This window comes from Myxocyprinus asiaticus, chromosome 2 (genome assembly GCF_019703515.2).
Source record: "Myxocyprinus asiaticus isolate MX2 ecotype Aquarium Trade chromosome 2, UBuf_Myxa_2, whole genome shotgun sequence".
Lineage (NCBI taxonomy): Eukaryota > Metazoa > Chordata > Actinopteri > Cypriniformes > Catostomidae > Myxocyprinus > Myxocyprinus asiaticus.
Window position 1 is genome coordinate 4812434 of NC_059345.1, and position 17832 is coordinate 4830265.

The window sequence follows — 17832 nt, forward strand, 5'->3', positions numbered from 1 at the left end:
ATTGTGCTATATGGCCCTAAATCTGCACTGCTGTGATTACCTACAGCACTCGTAGGGCCATATCGCACTCTTGCTCTTGTGATATTGCTTAAATGTATATATACATTGGCGGTCAAAAGTTTGGAGTAATGTACAGATTTTGCGGTTTCGGAATGAAATTGGTACTTTAATTCACCAAAGTGGCATTCAACTGATCACAAAGTATAGTCAGGACATTACTGATGCTAAAAAAACAGCACCATCACTATTTGAAAAAAGTCATTTTTGATCAAATCTAGACAGCAGCCATCACTCCAATACCTTATCCTTGAGTAATCATGCTTAATTGCTAATTTGGTACTAGAAAATCACTTGCCATTATATCAAACACAGTTGAAAGATATTTGGTTCATTAAATGAAGCTTAACATTGTCTTTGTGTTTGTTTTTGAGTTGCCACAGTATGCAATACACTGGTGTGTTTTAAGATCAATATTAGGTCAAAAATGGCAAAAAAGAAACAGCTTTCTCTAGAAGCTCATCAGTCAATCATTGTTTTGAGGAATGAAGGATATACAATGCTTGAAATTGTAGATCGGAAGATTTCATACAAAGGTGTACACTACAGTCTTTATAGGACAACTGGCTCTAACAAGGACAGAAAGAGATGTGGAAGACCAGATGTACAACTAAACAAGAGGATAAGTACATCAGAGTCTCTAGTTTGAGAAATAGACGCCTCACATGTCCTCAGCTGACAGCTTCATTGAATTCTACCCGCTCAACACCAGTTTCATGTACAACAGTAAAGAGAAGACTCAGGGGTGCAGGCCTTATGGGAAGAATTGCAAAGAAAAAGCCACTTTTGAAACAGAAAAACAAAAAGTAAAGGTTAGAGTGGGCAAAGAAACACAGACATTGGACAACAGATAATTGGAAAAGAGTGTTATGGATCTTAACCCCATTGAGCTTTTGTGGGATCAGCTAGACTGTAAGGTGCGTGAGAAGTGCCCGACAAGACAGTCACATCTATGGCAAGTGCTACAGGAAGTATGGGGTGAAATGTCACCTGAGTATCTGGACAAACTGACAGCTAGAATGTCAAGGATCTGCAAAGTTGTCATTGCTGCATGTGGAGGATTTTTTGATGAGAAATCTTTGAAGTAGTCTACAATCCACAGCAGTCCATTTTGCAGCTGAATTCATCAATCTGTCCAAAATAGATTTATTGTAAGGGCTATAAGAACATGCCACAGACAGACACTTTTGGAGCATCTCACTTTGGTTGTATCGCATCATAAACCCAGCATTTTAGGTCATTGTGTCAAGTTTAATATAGTTTGAAACTTTAACACATCTCGAGTCGAGACACCTGCATTTCGGAATTGTGCACCGTTCAGCTGTTTTTGAACGCAAGAACGTGTTCTCATCTTGTGCTGTCGCTAAGGTCAAGCAACCAAATGACACGCTACACACTATGCACTTAGCCATGTAGCATATGAATTTGTAGTGTAGTATCGTCACAAGTGGAGCACAAAATGTGTGTCCAAAACCGCACACTTCTGCTCTATTCTATGCCACTTTGTAGTGTAAGTAGAGCGAGTAGTATCTTCAACACTGAAACTGAAGAAAAAGAAGTGTACGCAGGGTATGCAGACTTTTGAACAGGGGTCATTTCATTTTTTTCTTTGTTGCCATGTTTTGTTTTATGATTGTGCCATTCTGTTATAACCTACAGTTGAATATGAATCCCATAAGAAATAAAAGAAATGTGTTTTGCCTGCTCACTCATGTTTTCTTTAAAAATGGTACATATATTACCAATTCTCCAACTGTGTATATATATATATATATATATTTGTAAATAGGATTCATAAATGTGTCTGCAACATCTGATAATTTTGTAGAGAATGATAAATGTATGATCCGTAAAAGATGTATTGAAGAGACAGTCATGTACTTTCTAGCCATTTACTTTTTTCAGGTTCATCAAAAGAACAAAAAGCAGAGAGTCCAACAGCAGAGAGTGAAAAGGAACCTGAGACTAGTTTCAAGTCAGTTAATGAAGGTAAGCTAAAATGGTTATGATTTAATTTTTTTAACGTTAAAAAAAAAAAAAAAAAAAAAAAATAGCATGGAGGGCACAAATCGCTTATTTACTAATTTGTCATTTTGCAGATGATATTTGTTGAACTATAATTGATAATATTGATGTGTGTAATTGTTTTTGTTGCATTTCAGAGTTAGATGCAGAAACTATCCTTGTTGAAAATAAAGGTAAGAGATTTTTACTGCATTTTATATATTGTTTTTTGTAACGCTCAACTTATGTTTTATTTTTATGTGCTATTTTTGTTAACACTTACAATAAGGTTGTGAACTTTAATGTAAGTTAGCATGAACTAACAATTACGTTTTTATACAGCGTTTTTAAACTTTGATTTCTACGTACTAAATGTTTTACATTTAAAAGTTGTATATTTTTAAATTACTTAATGCATTATGAACTAACATTAATTAACATCGAACAGTAGTATATTTATAAATTAACATTAAGATTAATAAATGTTAATAGTTCATAATACTAATGCATTAACTTTTGTGAAATGTTACCCTTTTTAAAAAAATATTTACATTGGCTTGCATTGGACAAAATATGTGTCCTTCAAAGACTTACCACACTCTTCACCTGTGTCTACACTCAACGTTGAGCACACATTAGAGTCCACAACAGAAAAATCTACACCTCCAATACAGATTCAACCAGAAACACCTGCAACTCAACCTGTGTCTGAACCACTGTCCACACTTGAGACAACAGAGTTATCAGAGGAACCCACACCAGAGTCTAAAACAGAACCAGAAGGTACAGTATGTTCAGCATGCTTTCAGTGCTGTTTATTGATTTATAAAAGTTGTTTTATATGTTGTTGTTGGGCTGGGTAAAAGTACAGATTTTTTGATGCATCGCAATCTTCATTTGAGCGATCTCGATATTGATTCTTAAAACCCAAGGTTAATCTTTTACCCTATGCGCAACTCTCTACAATGTGAGTAAATCAATCGCACGTGAGGCCAAATTTCATACTATGCAACTAAAAATGTCCGTGATTAGCCACTAGCTGATAAATGTTCAGATATCACTCACCAGTGATTGAGTAGTGTATTGGTGAAGAAGTTCCGCATCCTTTACTGCGTGTTAAGAGTAAAAGGTTGGTTGTCCAAAGACAAGATCCACCCAATCCATTTGTCATTGAATTATTTCTATTTTAACATGCTTTCTGTTCTTTACAGTCAGTTGTTGATCAAAAACAACTAAAAATAAACATTAAAATCTAATCACAAATGATCCATGACAAATTGCATGGATGAAGAAGCCATTCGAGTCCTCTCTCGTTAATATTTGCTCATTTACAGATGCTCTTTATAAAACCGCCTGTTTTCTTAAAGAGACAGTACCGATTTTTTTTGTATGTTTTACAAATCAAATACTTTAAAATAGTATAAATTATGCATTAAACAAAATATAAATATATGCAATATAATATCAGATTTATTGATGGTTGATACATGGATTTGTACATTAAAAAATAGCTCAAATGTGACTAAAATGATGAAAATTTGTAAAATTAATATTCTGTAATGAATCTAGTTAGAAGGTCCCCTGAATAATTAACAGAATTAACTGGGAGAGAATTTCTTTCATTTGTAAGCAAAATGGAAATCATAACTTAAATTTACCCAAATGAATATTTAATCAGAATCGAATCAAGAGCTTATGAATCGGAATCTAATCAAATCTGGAAATCTGTATCAATACCCAGCCCTAGTTTGAAGTGAAAGCCTCATTTTGTGATGGATTCTTTACAGCCAAAAAGAAGAAACCTAAACTTCTTAATAAATTTGACAAAACAATCAAATCGGAGATCAACGCCGCTGAGAAATTGCGTAAAAAGGTAAAAAAAAAAAATTATATACAGTGGTGTGAAAAAGTGTTTGCCCCCTTCCTGATTTCTTATTTTTTTGCATGTTTGTCACACTTAAATATTTCAGATCATCAAACAAGTTTAAATATTAGTCAGAGATAACACAAGTAAACACAAAATGCAGTTTTTACATGAAGGTTGTTATTATTAAGGGAAAACAAAATCCAAACCTACATGGCCCTGTGTGGAAAAAGTGTTTGCCCCACCTGTTAAAACATAACTGTGGTTTATCACACCTGAGTTCAATTTCTGTAGCCACACCCAGGCCTGATTACTGCCACACCAGTTCTCAATCAAGAAATCACTTAAATAGGACCTGCCTGACAAAGTGAAGTAGACCAAAAGATCTTCAAAAGCTAGACATCATGCCGAGATCCAAAGAAATTCAGGAACAAATTGAGAGCTGTCAGTCTGGAAAAGGTTATAAAGCCATTTCTAAAGCTTTGGGACTCCAGAGAACCACAGTGAGAGCCATTATCCACAAATGGCGAAAACATGGAACAGTGGGGAACCTTCCCAGGAGTGGCTGGCCGACCAAAATTACCCCAAGATCGCAGCAACGACTCATCCAAGAGGTCACAAAAGACCCCACAACAACATCCAAAGAACTGCAGGCCTCTCTTGCCTCAGTTAAGGTCAGTGTTCATGACTCCACCATAAGAAAGAGACTGGACAAAAATGGCCTGCATGGCAGAGTTCCAAGACGAAAACCACTGCTGAGCAAAAAGAACATTAAGGCTCATCTAATTTTTGCCAGAAAACATCTTGATGATCCCCAAGACTTTTGGGAAAATACTCTGTGGACTGACAAGACAAAAGTTGAATTTTTGGAAGGTGTGTGTCCCATTACATCTGGCGTAAAAGTAACACCGCATTTCAGAAAAAGAACCTCATACCAACAGTAAAATATGGTGGTGGTAGTGTGATGGTCTGGGGCTGTTTTGCTGCTTCAGGACCTGGAAGACTTGCTGTGATAAATGGAACCATGAATTCTGCTGTCTACCAAAAATCCTGAAGGAGAATGTCCGGCCATCTGTTCGTGACCTCAAGCTGAAGCGAACTTGGGTTCTGCAGCAGGACAATGATCCAAAACACACCAGCAAGTCCACCTCTGAATGGCTGAAGAAAAACAAAATGAAGACTTTGGAGTGGCCTAGTCAAAGTCCTGACCTGAATCCTATTGAGATGCTGTGGCATGACCTTAAAAAGGCAGTTCATGCTCGAAAACCCTCCAATGTGGCTGAATTACAACAATTCTGCAAAGATGAGTGGGCCAAAATTCCTCCACAGCGCTGTAAAAGACTCATTGCAAGTTATCGCAAATGCTTGATTGCAGTTGTTGCTGCTAAGGGTGGCCCAACCAGATATTAGGTTTAGGGGGCAATCACTTTTTCACACAGGGCCATGTAGGTTTGGATTTTGTTTTCCCTTAATAATAACAACCTTCATTTAAAAACTGCATTTTGTGTTTACTTGTGTTATCTTTGACTAATATTTAAACTTGTTTGATGATCTGAAACATTTAAGTGTGACGAACACTGGAAGGGGGCAAACACGTTTTCACACCACTGTACTATTGGAAGAAAAAAATGAGGACTTACAGTTGTTTTTCATTAAATTTAGCAGTAAAATGTAATACATTTTTTGTTCCCAGGGAAAAGTAGAGGAATCTCTTCATGCTTTTGAAGCTCTTGTCCAGAAATTCCCACATAGTCCAAGATCTCGCTATGGCAAAGCCCAGGTAACACAACTTTAATGAAAGTTAACATTACTACTTAAATCCAGTAATGCTCACACTCATAATTTTACTTTTGTTACAAACATCAGGTCTCATTCACTAATCGTGCGTACACACTTATTTCTGTGCAAAACCTTTGTGTTAATGTTTTCACCCAGAAATCATGTTTCATCAGTACATTCTCACTTAAACCAACTGAAACTACGCAAACGCAAAAATCAGAGACTCCCAGTGGCTTTAGAAACATGGAATGCGTTGATGCGAAATGCTTTTATATATAGAATTGTTAGAAATTAACTAAATGACTTGAAGTAGTGTGTTTCTGAGAAATGTGCATTTGTGTGCAGGCAGAGGATGATATGGCTGAGAAAATGCGCAGTAATGACATGCTTTTGAAGGCTGTGAATACATATAAAGAAGCAGCTGAGCTCCCAGACGCACCACCTGACCTCATCAGAGCTACATTAAAGAGACGTGCAGACAGACAACAGTTCTTAGGTATATATAAACACATCTCAATGTAGACTTCCTATTGACTTCTGTTGTTCTTCATCTAAGCCAAGTAATGGTGTCTGCTGAGGCAAGCCTCACTGTGGGTTAGGGACTTTCCAAAATCTAAGTATTAAAGTTAAGCATGTAAATTGTCCTATACTGTTTGTGCTACAGACATGAACGATACCTCAAATTGTGTGGCTTGTTGAGGGGTGGTGTCCTATCATGGTACTTTTCGAAGCGATAAAATTGGCAAAACAAATCCCATGGACTTGCACTGAAGAAGGGACCCGAGCCATACCTATGGGCAAGAATATTCTAGAGAATTAGGTGTGGGCTGTTTGAACTTTTTTGCAACTTTTCTTCAGAAAATGTAGTTATGTTGTCTTGAAAAAGCCAACATACTCTTCTACACTTTAAGGTGTTTAGGGTTTTTCCAAAATCCTTAAATCAAGACCAAAATGACCATTTGTGACTCCTAAAACTTTAAAGCTGAAGTATTTAATATCTACGATACTAGTGCCACCAAAAATAAACGTTGTTTTCAAAACAGCTTTCTGAATACGCCCCCCATCTGCCATTGAGCGAATAAACAAATAGCCCGCCCCCAACTAATGCCATTGGTTGAGTCGATGTTATTGTCTCTCTTGAGATGGGTCGCTCAAAACTCTTATCTGTCTGTCTGTCGTTTTTTTTTCTGTCTGTCTGTTGTTCTGTCTCTCTGTCATTCGTTGTAACTATCTGTCTGTCTGTCTCTTGTTCTTTCTGTCTGTTCTTTCTATCGAGCTGTCTGTCTGTCTGTCTCGGTCTGTCATTCTTTCTATCTTTCTGTCTGTCTGTCTGGGTCTATCTGTATGTTATTCTGTCGTTCTTTGTGTCGTTTTTTTCTGTCTGTCTGTCATTCTTTCTATCTATCTGTCTGTCTGTTGTTCTTTCTGTCTGTCTTGTTTATCTGTCTCGGTCTATCTGTCTATCATTCTTTCTGTTTATCTGTCTGTCTGTCTGTCTTTCTATCTCTCTGTCTGTCTGTCTGTATGTCAGTCTGTCGTTCTTTCTGTGTGTCGTTCTGTCTGTCTATCAATTTATCGTTCTGTCTGTCATTCTTTCTATCGATCTGTCTGTCTTATCTGTCGTTATTTCTGTCTGTCTGTTGTTCTTTCTGTCTATCTATTTGTCTGTCTGTCTCGGTCTATCTGTCTGTCTGTCATCTTTCTGTCTGTCGTTTTTTTTGTCTGTTGTTCTTTCTGTCTATCTATTTGTCTGGCTGTCTCGGTCTATCTGTCTGTCTGTCTGTCATCTTTCTGTCTGTCGTTTTTTTTTGTCTGTTCTTTCTGTCTATCGATTTATCATTCTGTCTGTCTCTGTCGTTCTTTGTCTATTCATCTGTCTGTCGTTCTTTCAATATATTTATTGTTCTTTCTGTCTGTCGTTCTTTCTATCTGTCTGTCAGTGTTTATTTATCTATCTTTTTGTCTGTCTGTCATTCTTTCTGTCTGTCTGTTGTTCTTTCTATCTATCTTTCTATTTGTCTGGCTGTCTCAGTCTGTCTGTCTGTCTATCTGTATGTCGATCTGTCTGTATGTCAGTCTGTCGTTCTGTCTGTCTGTAATTCTGTCTGTCTATCTTTGTCTGTCTGTCTGTCGTTTTCTGTCTGTCATTCTTTCAATCTGTCTGTCTGTCGTTCTCTCTGTCTATTGATTTATCATTCTGTCTGTCTGTCGTTCTTTGTGTCTATTTATCTGTCTGTCATTCTGTCTGTCTGTCGTTCTTTCTGTGTATTGATTTATCGTTCTGTCTGTCTGTCGTTCTTTGTGTCTATTTATCTGTCTGTCGTTCTTTCTGTCTGTCTTGTCGTTCTTTGTGTCTGTTGTTCTTTCAATATATCTATCGTTCTTTCTGTCTATGTCTGTCGTTCTTTCTATCTGTCTGTCAGTCTGTTTATTTATCTGTCTATCTTTTTGTCTGTCTGTTGTTCTTTCTGTCTGTCTTTCTGTCTGTCATTCTTTCTATCGATCAGTCTATCTGTCTTATCTGTCTTTATTTCTGTCTGTCTGTTGTTCTTTCTATCTATCTTTCTATTTGTCTGTCTGTCTGTATGTCAGTCTGTCGTTCTGTCTGTCTGTCTGTCTGTCTGTCGTTCTTTCAATCTGTCTGTCTGTCGTTCTTTCTGTCTATCGATTTATCGTTCTGTCTGTCTCTGTCGTTCTTTGTGTCTATTTATCTGTCTGTCATTCTGTCTGTCTGTCTGTCATTCTTTGTGTCTGTTGTTCTTTCAATATATCTATTGTTTTTTCTGTCTGTCTATGTCTGTCTGTCAGTCTGTTTATTTATCTGTCTATCTTTCTGTCAGTCTGTTGTTTGTCTGTCATTCTTTCAATCTGTCTGTCTGTCGTTCTTTGTCTATTGATTTATCGTTCTGTCTGTCTGTCGTTCTTTCTGTCTGTCTTGTCGTTCTTTGTGTCTGTTGTTCATTCAATATATCTATCGTTCTTTGTCTGTCTATGTCTGTCGTTCTTTCTATCTGTCTGTCAGTCTGTTTATTTATCTGTCTGTCTCATTCTTTCTATCGATCTGTCTGTCTGTCTTATCTGTATTTATTTCTGTCTGTCTGTTGTTCTTTCTATCTATCTTTCTATTTGTCTGGCTGTCTCAGTCTGTCTGTATATCTGTATGATGGTCTGTCTGTATGTCATTCTGTCTGTCTGTCTGTCTGTCTGTCTATCTGTCTGTTGTTCTTTCAATCTGTCTGATTTATCGTTCTTTGTCTGTCGATCTGTCGTTCTGTCTGTCTCTGTCGTTCTTTGTGTCTGTTTATCTGTCTGTCATGTCTGTCATGTCTGTCTGTCTGTCAGTCTGTTTATTTATCGGTCTATCTTTTTGTCTGTCTGTTGTTTCTGTCTGTCGTTCATTCTGTCTGTCTTTTGTTCTGTCTGTCTGTCATTCGTTCTAACTAACTGTCTTTCTGTATGTCTGTTGTTGTTTCTGTATATTTGTCTATCTGTTGTTTTTTCTATCGATCTGTGTATCTGTCTGTCGTTCTTTCTGTCTTTTGTTCGTTCGTTCTTTCTGTCTGTTATACTTTCAGTCTGTCTGTCATTCTGTCTGTTGTTCTTTCTTTCAATATATCTGTCGTTCGTTCTTTATGTCTGTCTGTCATTCTATCTATCTGTGTGTCTATCTGTCATTGTTTCTGTCTGTTTATTTATCTGTCTATCTTTGTGGTAGACAAACAAATTGCAGAATCCTGTTATGCCAAATTAGGAAAATAAATGCTTTAACAGCGTTCAATATATTCATCTGTAGCATTGACAGCTGAATGCTAGAAACTAGTAAATGTTTGTAGAACAGCAACAGCGGCTCCTATTACACAGGGATGAAATAGGTTTTCGTTTAATTTTTTACAGACTCAATGTGAATGGACCTTCCATTGTACGTTTGTCTGTGTGAACAGGCCTTAAGTCTCTGTCATGTGTCTGTGCAGGTCATACGAGGGGATCTTTAGCTACTTTGGAGAAGCTAGTTCAGATTTTCCCTGAAGACGTCAGTTTAAAGAATGATCTGGGAGTGGCTCATCTTCTCATGGGGGACAACAAGAGCGCCAAACGAATTTATGAGGAGGTAAGGTGCTCATCAAGTAAGGGATAATGTATAGTCAGCTGGTCATAATATCACAAAACTAACCTTAACAGGAGCATCAGGACCCTGACGTAATGACCATCTGACTATATTTATCATGCTTATTATATGTCTACTTTCTGTCTCTCTAGGTTTTAGCTGCTGTTCCAAACAATGGATTTGCCAAAGTGCATTATGGGTTCATACTCAAATCTGAAAACAAGATTGCAGAGAGCATACCATACCTGAGGGTAATAATACCTCTAATGCGTGGACACAAATGTATATTCTTCCATCTACACGCATACATGCACTTCAGTATTATTTTCTCCATATTGTGTGTGTGTGTGTGTTTGTTTAGGAGGGTTTGGAGTCTGGCGAACCAGGCACAGATGACGGGAGATTTTACTTTCATCTCGGGGATGCATTACAGCGAACGGGAGACAAGAGTGTAAGATGGCATAAAAGTTATCATCATTTAGCATAAGTTTGTGCTTGAAGGAAGTTATTGGATTTTTTGTGTGTTTGTTTTCTTGCATGTAGGCGTATGACTGGTATGAGGCCGGGCATCAGCGGGGTCACTTTGCCTCTGTATGGCAGAGATCTCTGTATAATGTGCCAGGACTCCGCGCTCAACCCTGGTGGACAGCAAAAGAGACGGGATATACAGATTTGGTCAAGGTAAAGATTGTTTCATTTTATGCATGCCTCGGCTGTGTTGAGTGAATATTATGAAACCTGTAAAGAAAATGTCTTAGTCATATTTAACACCAAAATAAAAAAATAATAAAAACATCTATGAAATATTTACGAAAAGATTTTTGGTGTTAAATAAAGTAATTTATTTAGTAATCCAAATGCCTAGAAAAATCATGGAAAGGTCATGGAAATATTATAGAAATGAATTCATTCAAAAGTATGTGCATCCTGTATTTTGCATATAGAAAATGCAGTCATTGAAAAACCTTTGCATTTTTTATTTTTTTGCACCAGGACATTATTTTTAATTACAGTTAAGCAAATCCCCCCCCCCAAATAAATGAATAAATATAATGCACACATTGATAGTCATACAATGTAAATCTATTAGGCAATGCACAATTTAGATACAGTACATCCCACTACTGTCAACACATTTTTTGTTTGTTTTTAGTAAATTCAAGGGATGACCTTAACTTGTATTTAATCCCGAACATTCCTTTAACTTCAAAGGAAGTGCTCTGCTTTCCTCTCAGTGTGTTTTTGTATGTGTTTCTAGATGTTGGAGCGTAACTGGTTGACCATAAGAGATGAAGCATTATCAGTGTTAGACAGCAACAGCGGACAGTTCCTGCCAGAAGATGAGAATCTGAGAGAGAAAGGAGACTGGGGCCAGTTTACACTGTGGCAGCAGGGTAATATTCAGTTGAAGTCAGAAGTTGACATACACTTAGGTTGAAGTCATAAAAAAAATTTTTTAACCACTCCACAGGTTTCATATAAGCAAACTATCGTTTGGCAAGTCGTTTAGGACATCTACTTTGTGCATGACACGAGTAATTTTTCCAACAATTGTTTACAGACAGATTGTTTCACTTTTAATTGACTATATCACAATTCCAGTTGGTCAGAAGTTTACATACACTAAGTTAACTGTGCCTTTAAGCAGCTTGTAAAATTCCAGAAAATGATGTCAAGCCTTTAGACAATTAGCCAATTAGCTTCTGATAGGAGGTGTACTGAATTGGAGGTGTACATGTGGATGTATTTTAAGACCTACCTTCAAACTCAGTGCCTCATTGCTTGACATAATGGGAGAATCAAAAGAAGTCAGCCAAGACCTCAGAAAACACATTGTGGACCTCCACAAGTCTGGTTCATCCTTGGGAACAATTTCCAAATGCCTGAAGGTACCACCACGTTCATCTGCACAAACAATAGTACGCAAGTATAAACACCATGGGACCACACAGCTATCATACCGCTCAGGAAGGATACACATTCTGTCTCATAGAGATGAACGTAGTTTGGTGTGAAAAGTGAAAATCAGTCCCAGAATAACAGCAAAGGACCTTGTGAAGATTCACCCAAAAATGAAAATTCTCTCATCATTTACTCACCCTCATGCCATCCCAGATGTCTATGACTTTTTCTTCTTCTGAACACAAATAAAGATTTTACAGCTCTGTAGGTCCATACAATGCAAGTGAATGGTGACCAGAACTTTGTATCTCCAAAAATCACGTAAAGGAAACATTAAAGTAATCCATACGACTCCAGTGGTTAAATCCATGTCTTCGGAAGCAATATGATAGGTGTGGGTGAAAAACATATCAAAATGTAAGTATATAATTTTCACTTTTTATTTTTGCATTCTACGTGCATATCGCACGTACTGGGCAGGGAGGAGAATTAATAGTAAATAAAAAGGACTTAAAGGGGTCATGAAATGGAGAATAAAATCAAAAACATTCTGTAAGTTTCAGAACTCAAAACATCCTCCCCAGTCTAAAAAGAGCATTTATAGTTACCACCCTGCTGAAACATCTTGTTTTGAAATCTGTGTGTTTGTGACGTCAGGAGACATTGCTTATTTGCATGCACACGGCCCACAACATGCATCATTGTCAGTGGGTGTACTGTTAGGGAGAAAACGTCTGAAGTTAATGCTGCGTGGTGAGGATGTTAGTATCAGATGTTGTTGTGTGCCTGGATGCGAAGAAACTGCACCGAAGGATCCCAGCGTTAGGAATAAATGGCTCAAGTTTATTTTTATCGACATGCCTGATTGCTACAATGGGAGATTACTTGTTTGTTCAACACATTTTACAGTGGTGATACATTTTACCAAGTGTATCATTATTACACTGCTGCTTATCTAATCAATACATAAACAGATAAAGAATATTTCTATGAGTTGAATAATTGTATTATGTGTGAAGAAACCTCAAGGAACATAAACATTTCAAAACAAAAAAAAGCATTTCATTGCCCCTTTAAATATTGATCTGTTTCTCACCCACACCTATCATATCGCTTCTGAAGACATGGATTAAACCACTGGAGTAATATGGATTACTTTTATGCTACCTTTATGTGCTTTTTGGACCTTCAAAGTTCTGGCCCTCATTCACTTGCATTGTATGGACCTACAGAGCTGAAATATTCTTCTGAAAATCTCAGTTTGTGTTCTGCAGAAGAAAGTAAGTCATACATATCTGGGATGGCATGAGGGTGAGTAAATGATGAGAGAATTTTCATTTTTGGGTGAACTGTACCTTTAAGTAAGACACCTCAATGTTTATTTGTTCTCAGGTCGAAAAGCTGCTGCTTCGTGTCTGAGCGTGCCTAAAACGTGTGCTTTGCTAGAACGTTACCCAGAGGCTACAAGCTGTAAAAGAGGCCAGGTACATTTTAGTCCCTTCATATCAGATGCAAGCCTTTAATTGGAGAAAAAAAAAAACAATTACAACAAACTTTTGGATTATTTTGATACAGAAAAACATTATCTTTCTCTTTCAGATTAAGTTTTCAGTGATGCAGCCTGGTACTCATGTTTGGCCTCACACGGGTCCTACTAACTGTCGACTGCGCATGCATCTGGGCCTCATCATCCCTCCAAAGGGCTGCAAGATCCGCTGCACAAACCAAACCAGGTCAGTTAACCACAGAAACACACATGTACACATACGTTCTTGCTTTTTGTTTTGAAACATTGTGTGCTGCTCTTATACATTTAAAACAGGCTGAGAGATAACTTTTGAAAAGTAGAAAAGAAGCCAGCCATCCAGTCAACAAAATAACAATATGTTAAGGAATGATTTTCCCTTCTTTAATCATCTATTCGTCTTCATGTCCCTCCAAACCGATATAACTTTTCCATCTCTTAATTTGTGCTATGAATGTTAATTGTGTTTCAGGGAATGGAAAGAAGGAAAGGTGTTAATATTTGATGACTCGTTTGAGCATGAAGTCTGGCAGGAGGCAGAAAGCTACAGACTCATCTTCATAGTGGACGTCTGGCACCCACAACTCACCCAATTACAGAGGCAGAACCTGTCACCCATATAAAGCAATTGTCCAATCAAAGAGAAAGAAGGTCAGCAGCCAATCAGAGTGACTGATTTAATGCTCTCAGCCTTTACAGATTTCAGAAACCACAATCATCTATTTTACTGTCCTGTGGTATTAAATATAAGGCAAAATGAATGTATGATTTTTATGTGCTAGTATCATAATCATCTTTTGATAATTATGATTAATATAAGTGATTTTTGAAGAACATTATGAGTGGAAACTTCAGTTCAATTTTTATGGTCTGAAATTGAAATGTTTGGACTCAATTATGAAGTTTAATAAACAGTAGTTAAGGGTTAAAAGTTCAATTGAGATGTGTAGGTTTGGCTAGATTTAAAGGTATGATTTAGGAGTTCAAAAGCAGTACACAAGTAATGGGACCAATTAAGAAATGAAAATATGAGAGAATTTTGACCTTTTTTTTTATATTTGCTCTTTGTTACTGAAAAGAAGACACTAGTTACTTTCTATGTTATAGGTATCATGTGATTGAACATTGCACTGTATGTTGTAAGTGTGTGTGTGTGTGTGTGTGTGAGAGAGAGAGAGAGAGCAGGTGAGAAAATAGTGTATGCACAAGCTGTAAGTACAAATCTTTCACTTTGTACCTTTTGTAGGACAGCCATGAAATCTTCTTTACTAAGGGCATGCGTACCTGGGTGAGTCTCACAAAATTGTCAAGATCATGTCCAGGTCATATTTTACCCCAGAATAAAAAGAAGGAAAAAAAATAGGAAATTATATTTTGCTATTTTGCCTATGTTTAGGACCATGAAGCTTGTTTGCATTATGACATTATTTTCATGACAATTAAGCACATCCCACCATATTCTCATTACTTTAAAGCAAAAGAAAATATTATTACTGTAATGTGAAAAAAATAAGGAAATATTAAATTATTTGTACACCATGCATGGTAGGATTTTTTGTATTGATTGTACAGTAAGAAAATGTTAGTATTACAGTAATGAGGAAATAATGAGAATCACCATTGAATAATTAGAGTTACAAAAATAATAATGTGCAAAAATAATGTCACAATGTAAAATATCTTAAAGGGAAAGTTCAACCAAAAATGAAAATTCACTCATTTGCTCACCCTCATGCCATCCCAGATGTGTATGACTTTCTTTCATCTGCTGAACACAAATGAAGGTTTTTAGAAGAATATTTCTCGTTAGGTCCATAGAATATTCAATGCAAGTGAATGGTGACCAAAGTGTACATAAAGGCAGCATAAAAGTAATCCATACGACTCCAGTGGTTAAATCCATGAAGTGATATGGTAGTTTTGTGTGAGAAACAGACCAATATTTTAGTCAATTTTTGCTAGAAATTCTTCTCCCTGTCCAGTAGGGGGCGTATGCATGAAGAATGTGAATCACCAAAAACACAAGAAGAAGAATGGGAAAGCGAAAGTTAAAATGGAGATTGACAGGGCAGGGAGGAGAATTTATAGTAAAAAGGGACTTAAATATTGATCTGTTTCTCACGCACACACCTATCATATCACTTCAGAAGACTTGAATTAAACCACTGGAGTCATATGGATGCTGACTTATGTGATGTATAGAGCTTCAAAGTGCTGGTCACCATTCACTTGCATTGTATGGACCTACAGAGCTGAAATATTCTTCTACAAATCTTCATTTGTGTTCAGCAGAAGAAAGTAAGTCATACACATCCAGTATTGTATAAGGGTGAGTAAATGATGAGAGAATTTTCATTTTTGGGTGAACTATTCTATTAATAGTCATAAAATTAGGCTTCACTGTCTTTATGCGAAATACATTTCTTATTTTTGTCTGGGTGAAAAGTGACCTGTTTTAGTGAGATTCACCTACAGCACCCCAATTTTGTTACACTACATAGAAATTCTAGATGTGATTTTTGTATAAAATTAGATGTTTACATAATTTCAACATGCCAAAATGTATTTTTGTGGGAATAATTTAATTCTGAAACATCTGAAAAGAACAGAATAACAGTCTGTGTTAAAAAGTTGATCATTCAGTATCACAGATCTCATGGAAATTGAGTCTTGCCATTTTTATATTCAACTGTAATTAAATGAATATTTAAAAAACACTACCACACAGACGTCAGTGTATTTAAATTAATTAATCAAAGAAGTATTTGTGTTCGAATGCACTTTTGGTTCCAGTGTACACAGGACTGTAGTTCTAGATCAACACCTTCTGTTCCTCTTCCATACTGGCAAAGCTATGAAAACTTTTCCTCGCTGTAAAAGCAACAAAATAAACAAGGGAAAAAAAGATTAGTTTCTAAAAGGTCTGAATTTTTTATTTGTTTATTCATTGCCATTATTTCATTAAGAAATGTATCAGTTTACCAACTGAAAGATTTATCCAGGTCATATTTCCCTCAAAATAAAATGAGAAAAATTAAGATAATATGGTCCTACACATAAACTTCATTCTCTTTATTCAAATTATAATTTCATATATTTTATATATATATATATATATATATAATTATTTATTTATTTATTTTTTTTATTTATTTATTTTTTTTTGGGTGAAATATGACCTGGATATACTGTATAATTTAGGATATGATAATAATGGGGTATATTCTACATGTATACACCGATCAGCCACAACATTAAAACTACCTGCCTAATATTGTGTAGGTCCCCCTCGTGCCGCCAAAACAGCGCCAACCCACATCTCTGAATTGCATGTTTTTGTTTTTTTCAATAATAGCAGTAATTTAAATACTGTATTTTGTGTTTACTCAGATTGCCTTTGTTTTATGTGAAATTTTGTTTGAATTTTTTAAACAATTTAGTATGAGATATACACAAAAACAGAAGAAATCAGGATGGGGGCAAATACTTATTCACAGCACTGTATTATAATTAGTATGATTATATAATAAGTATTATAATTATATTACTCATTTGTATAAATATATAGACTATTTAATTAATAAAAATACATTAAAATAAAATTATGAAACAAATTAACTTTATTTAAACTGAACACTAATATTTTAATATTTATGGTTATGTAAGCCTTTGTAACAGTAGGAATAGTATTACAAACAATGTTATTTATTGCATAACAATATTATAAATGTTATGTAATTATATTTAAATATATTACATTAATAAATAATAAAATTGCATTACAATTAAATCATGAAATATATTAACTTAGTTTTTTAAACTTAACACTTATATTTGAATATTTAGGGTTATGCAAGCCTTTGTAACACTAGGAATAGTATTAAAGACAATTATATATAATGCTTAACAATATTATTAATGTAATATAATGGAATTTAATTATATATCACTATTCTGTATATATATACTGTATGTGTGTGTATGTGTGTGTGTGTGTGTGTGTGTATATATATATATATATATATATATATATATATATATATACACACACACACACACTGGCGGCCAAAAGTTGGGGAAAATGTACAGATTTTGCTCTTATGGAAAGAAATTGGTACTTTTATTCACCAAAGTGGCATTCAACTGATCACAATGTATAGTCAGGACATTAATAACGTGAAAAATTATTATTATGATTTGAAAAACTTCTTAAACTACTTCAAAACTCTCATCAAAAAAATCCTCCACGTGCAGCAATGACAGCTTTGCAGATCCTTGGCATTCTAGCTGTCAGTTTGTCCAGATACTCAGGTGACATTTCACCCCACACTTCCTGTAGCACTTGCTATAGATGTGGCTGTCTTGTCGGGCACTTCTCACGCACCTTACAGTCTAGCTGATCCCACAAATGCTCAATGGGGTTAAGATCCATAACACTCTTTTCCAATTATCTGTTGTCCAATGTCTGTGTTTCTTTGCCCACTCTAACCTTTACTTTTTGTTTTTCTGTTTCAAAAGTGGCTTTTTCTTTGCAATTCTTCCCATAAGTCCTGCACCCCTGAGTCTTCTCTTTACTGTTGTACATGAAACTGGTGT

At 35.9% G+C, this 17832-nt stretch overlaps 1 protein-coding gene across 3 annotated transcripts in view; it reads left to right on the forward strand.

Annotated features, from left to right (window-relative positions):
- The window catches only part of LOC127454087 (aspartyl/asparaginyl beta-hydroxylase-like), a 61785-nt gene extending 45629 nt beyond the window's left edge, over window positions 1-16156 (forward strand). For 2 of the 3 annotated variants that reach the window (XM_051721044.1, XM_051721052.1), the window contains exons 5-18: window positions 1963-2046; window positions 2220-2255; window positions 2650-2844; window positions 3849-3934; window positions 5619-5705; window positions 6050-6200; window positions 9676-9812; window positions 9962-10060; window positions 10171-10260; window positions 10353-10490; window positions 11068-11203; window positions 13104-13195; window positions 13311-13444; window positions 13709-16156. In XM_051721044.1, coding sequence (XP_051577004.1) covers window positions 1963-2046; window positions 2220-2255; window positions 2650-2844; window positions 3849-3934; window positions 5619-5705; window positions 6050-6200; window positions 9676-9812; window positions 9962-10060; window positions 10171-10260; window positions 10353-10490; window positions 11068-11203; window positions 13104-13195; window positions 13311-13444; window positions 13709-13859 — 1616 coding nt within the window. In that variant the 3' untranslated portion in view covers window positions 13860-16156. The remainder of the gene's footprint in view (window positions 1-1962; window positions 2047-2219; window positions 2256-2649; window positions 2845-3848; window positions 3935-5618; window positions 5706-6049; window positions 6201-9675; window positions 9813-9961; window positions 10061-10170; window positions 10261-10352; window positions 10491-11067; window positions 11204-13103; window positions 13196-13310; window positions 13445-13708) is intronic. The other variant, XM_051721060.1, reaches the window with a different exon arrangement.
- The last annotated feature ends 1676 nt before the right edge of the window (window positions 16157-17832 follow it).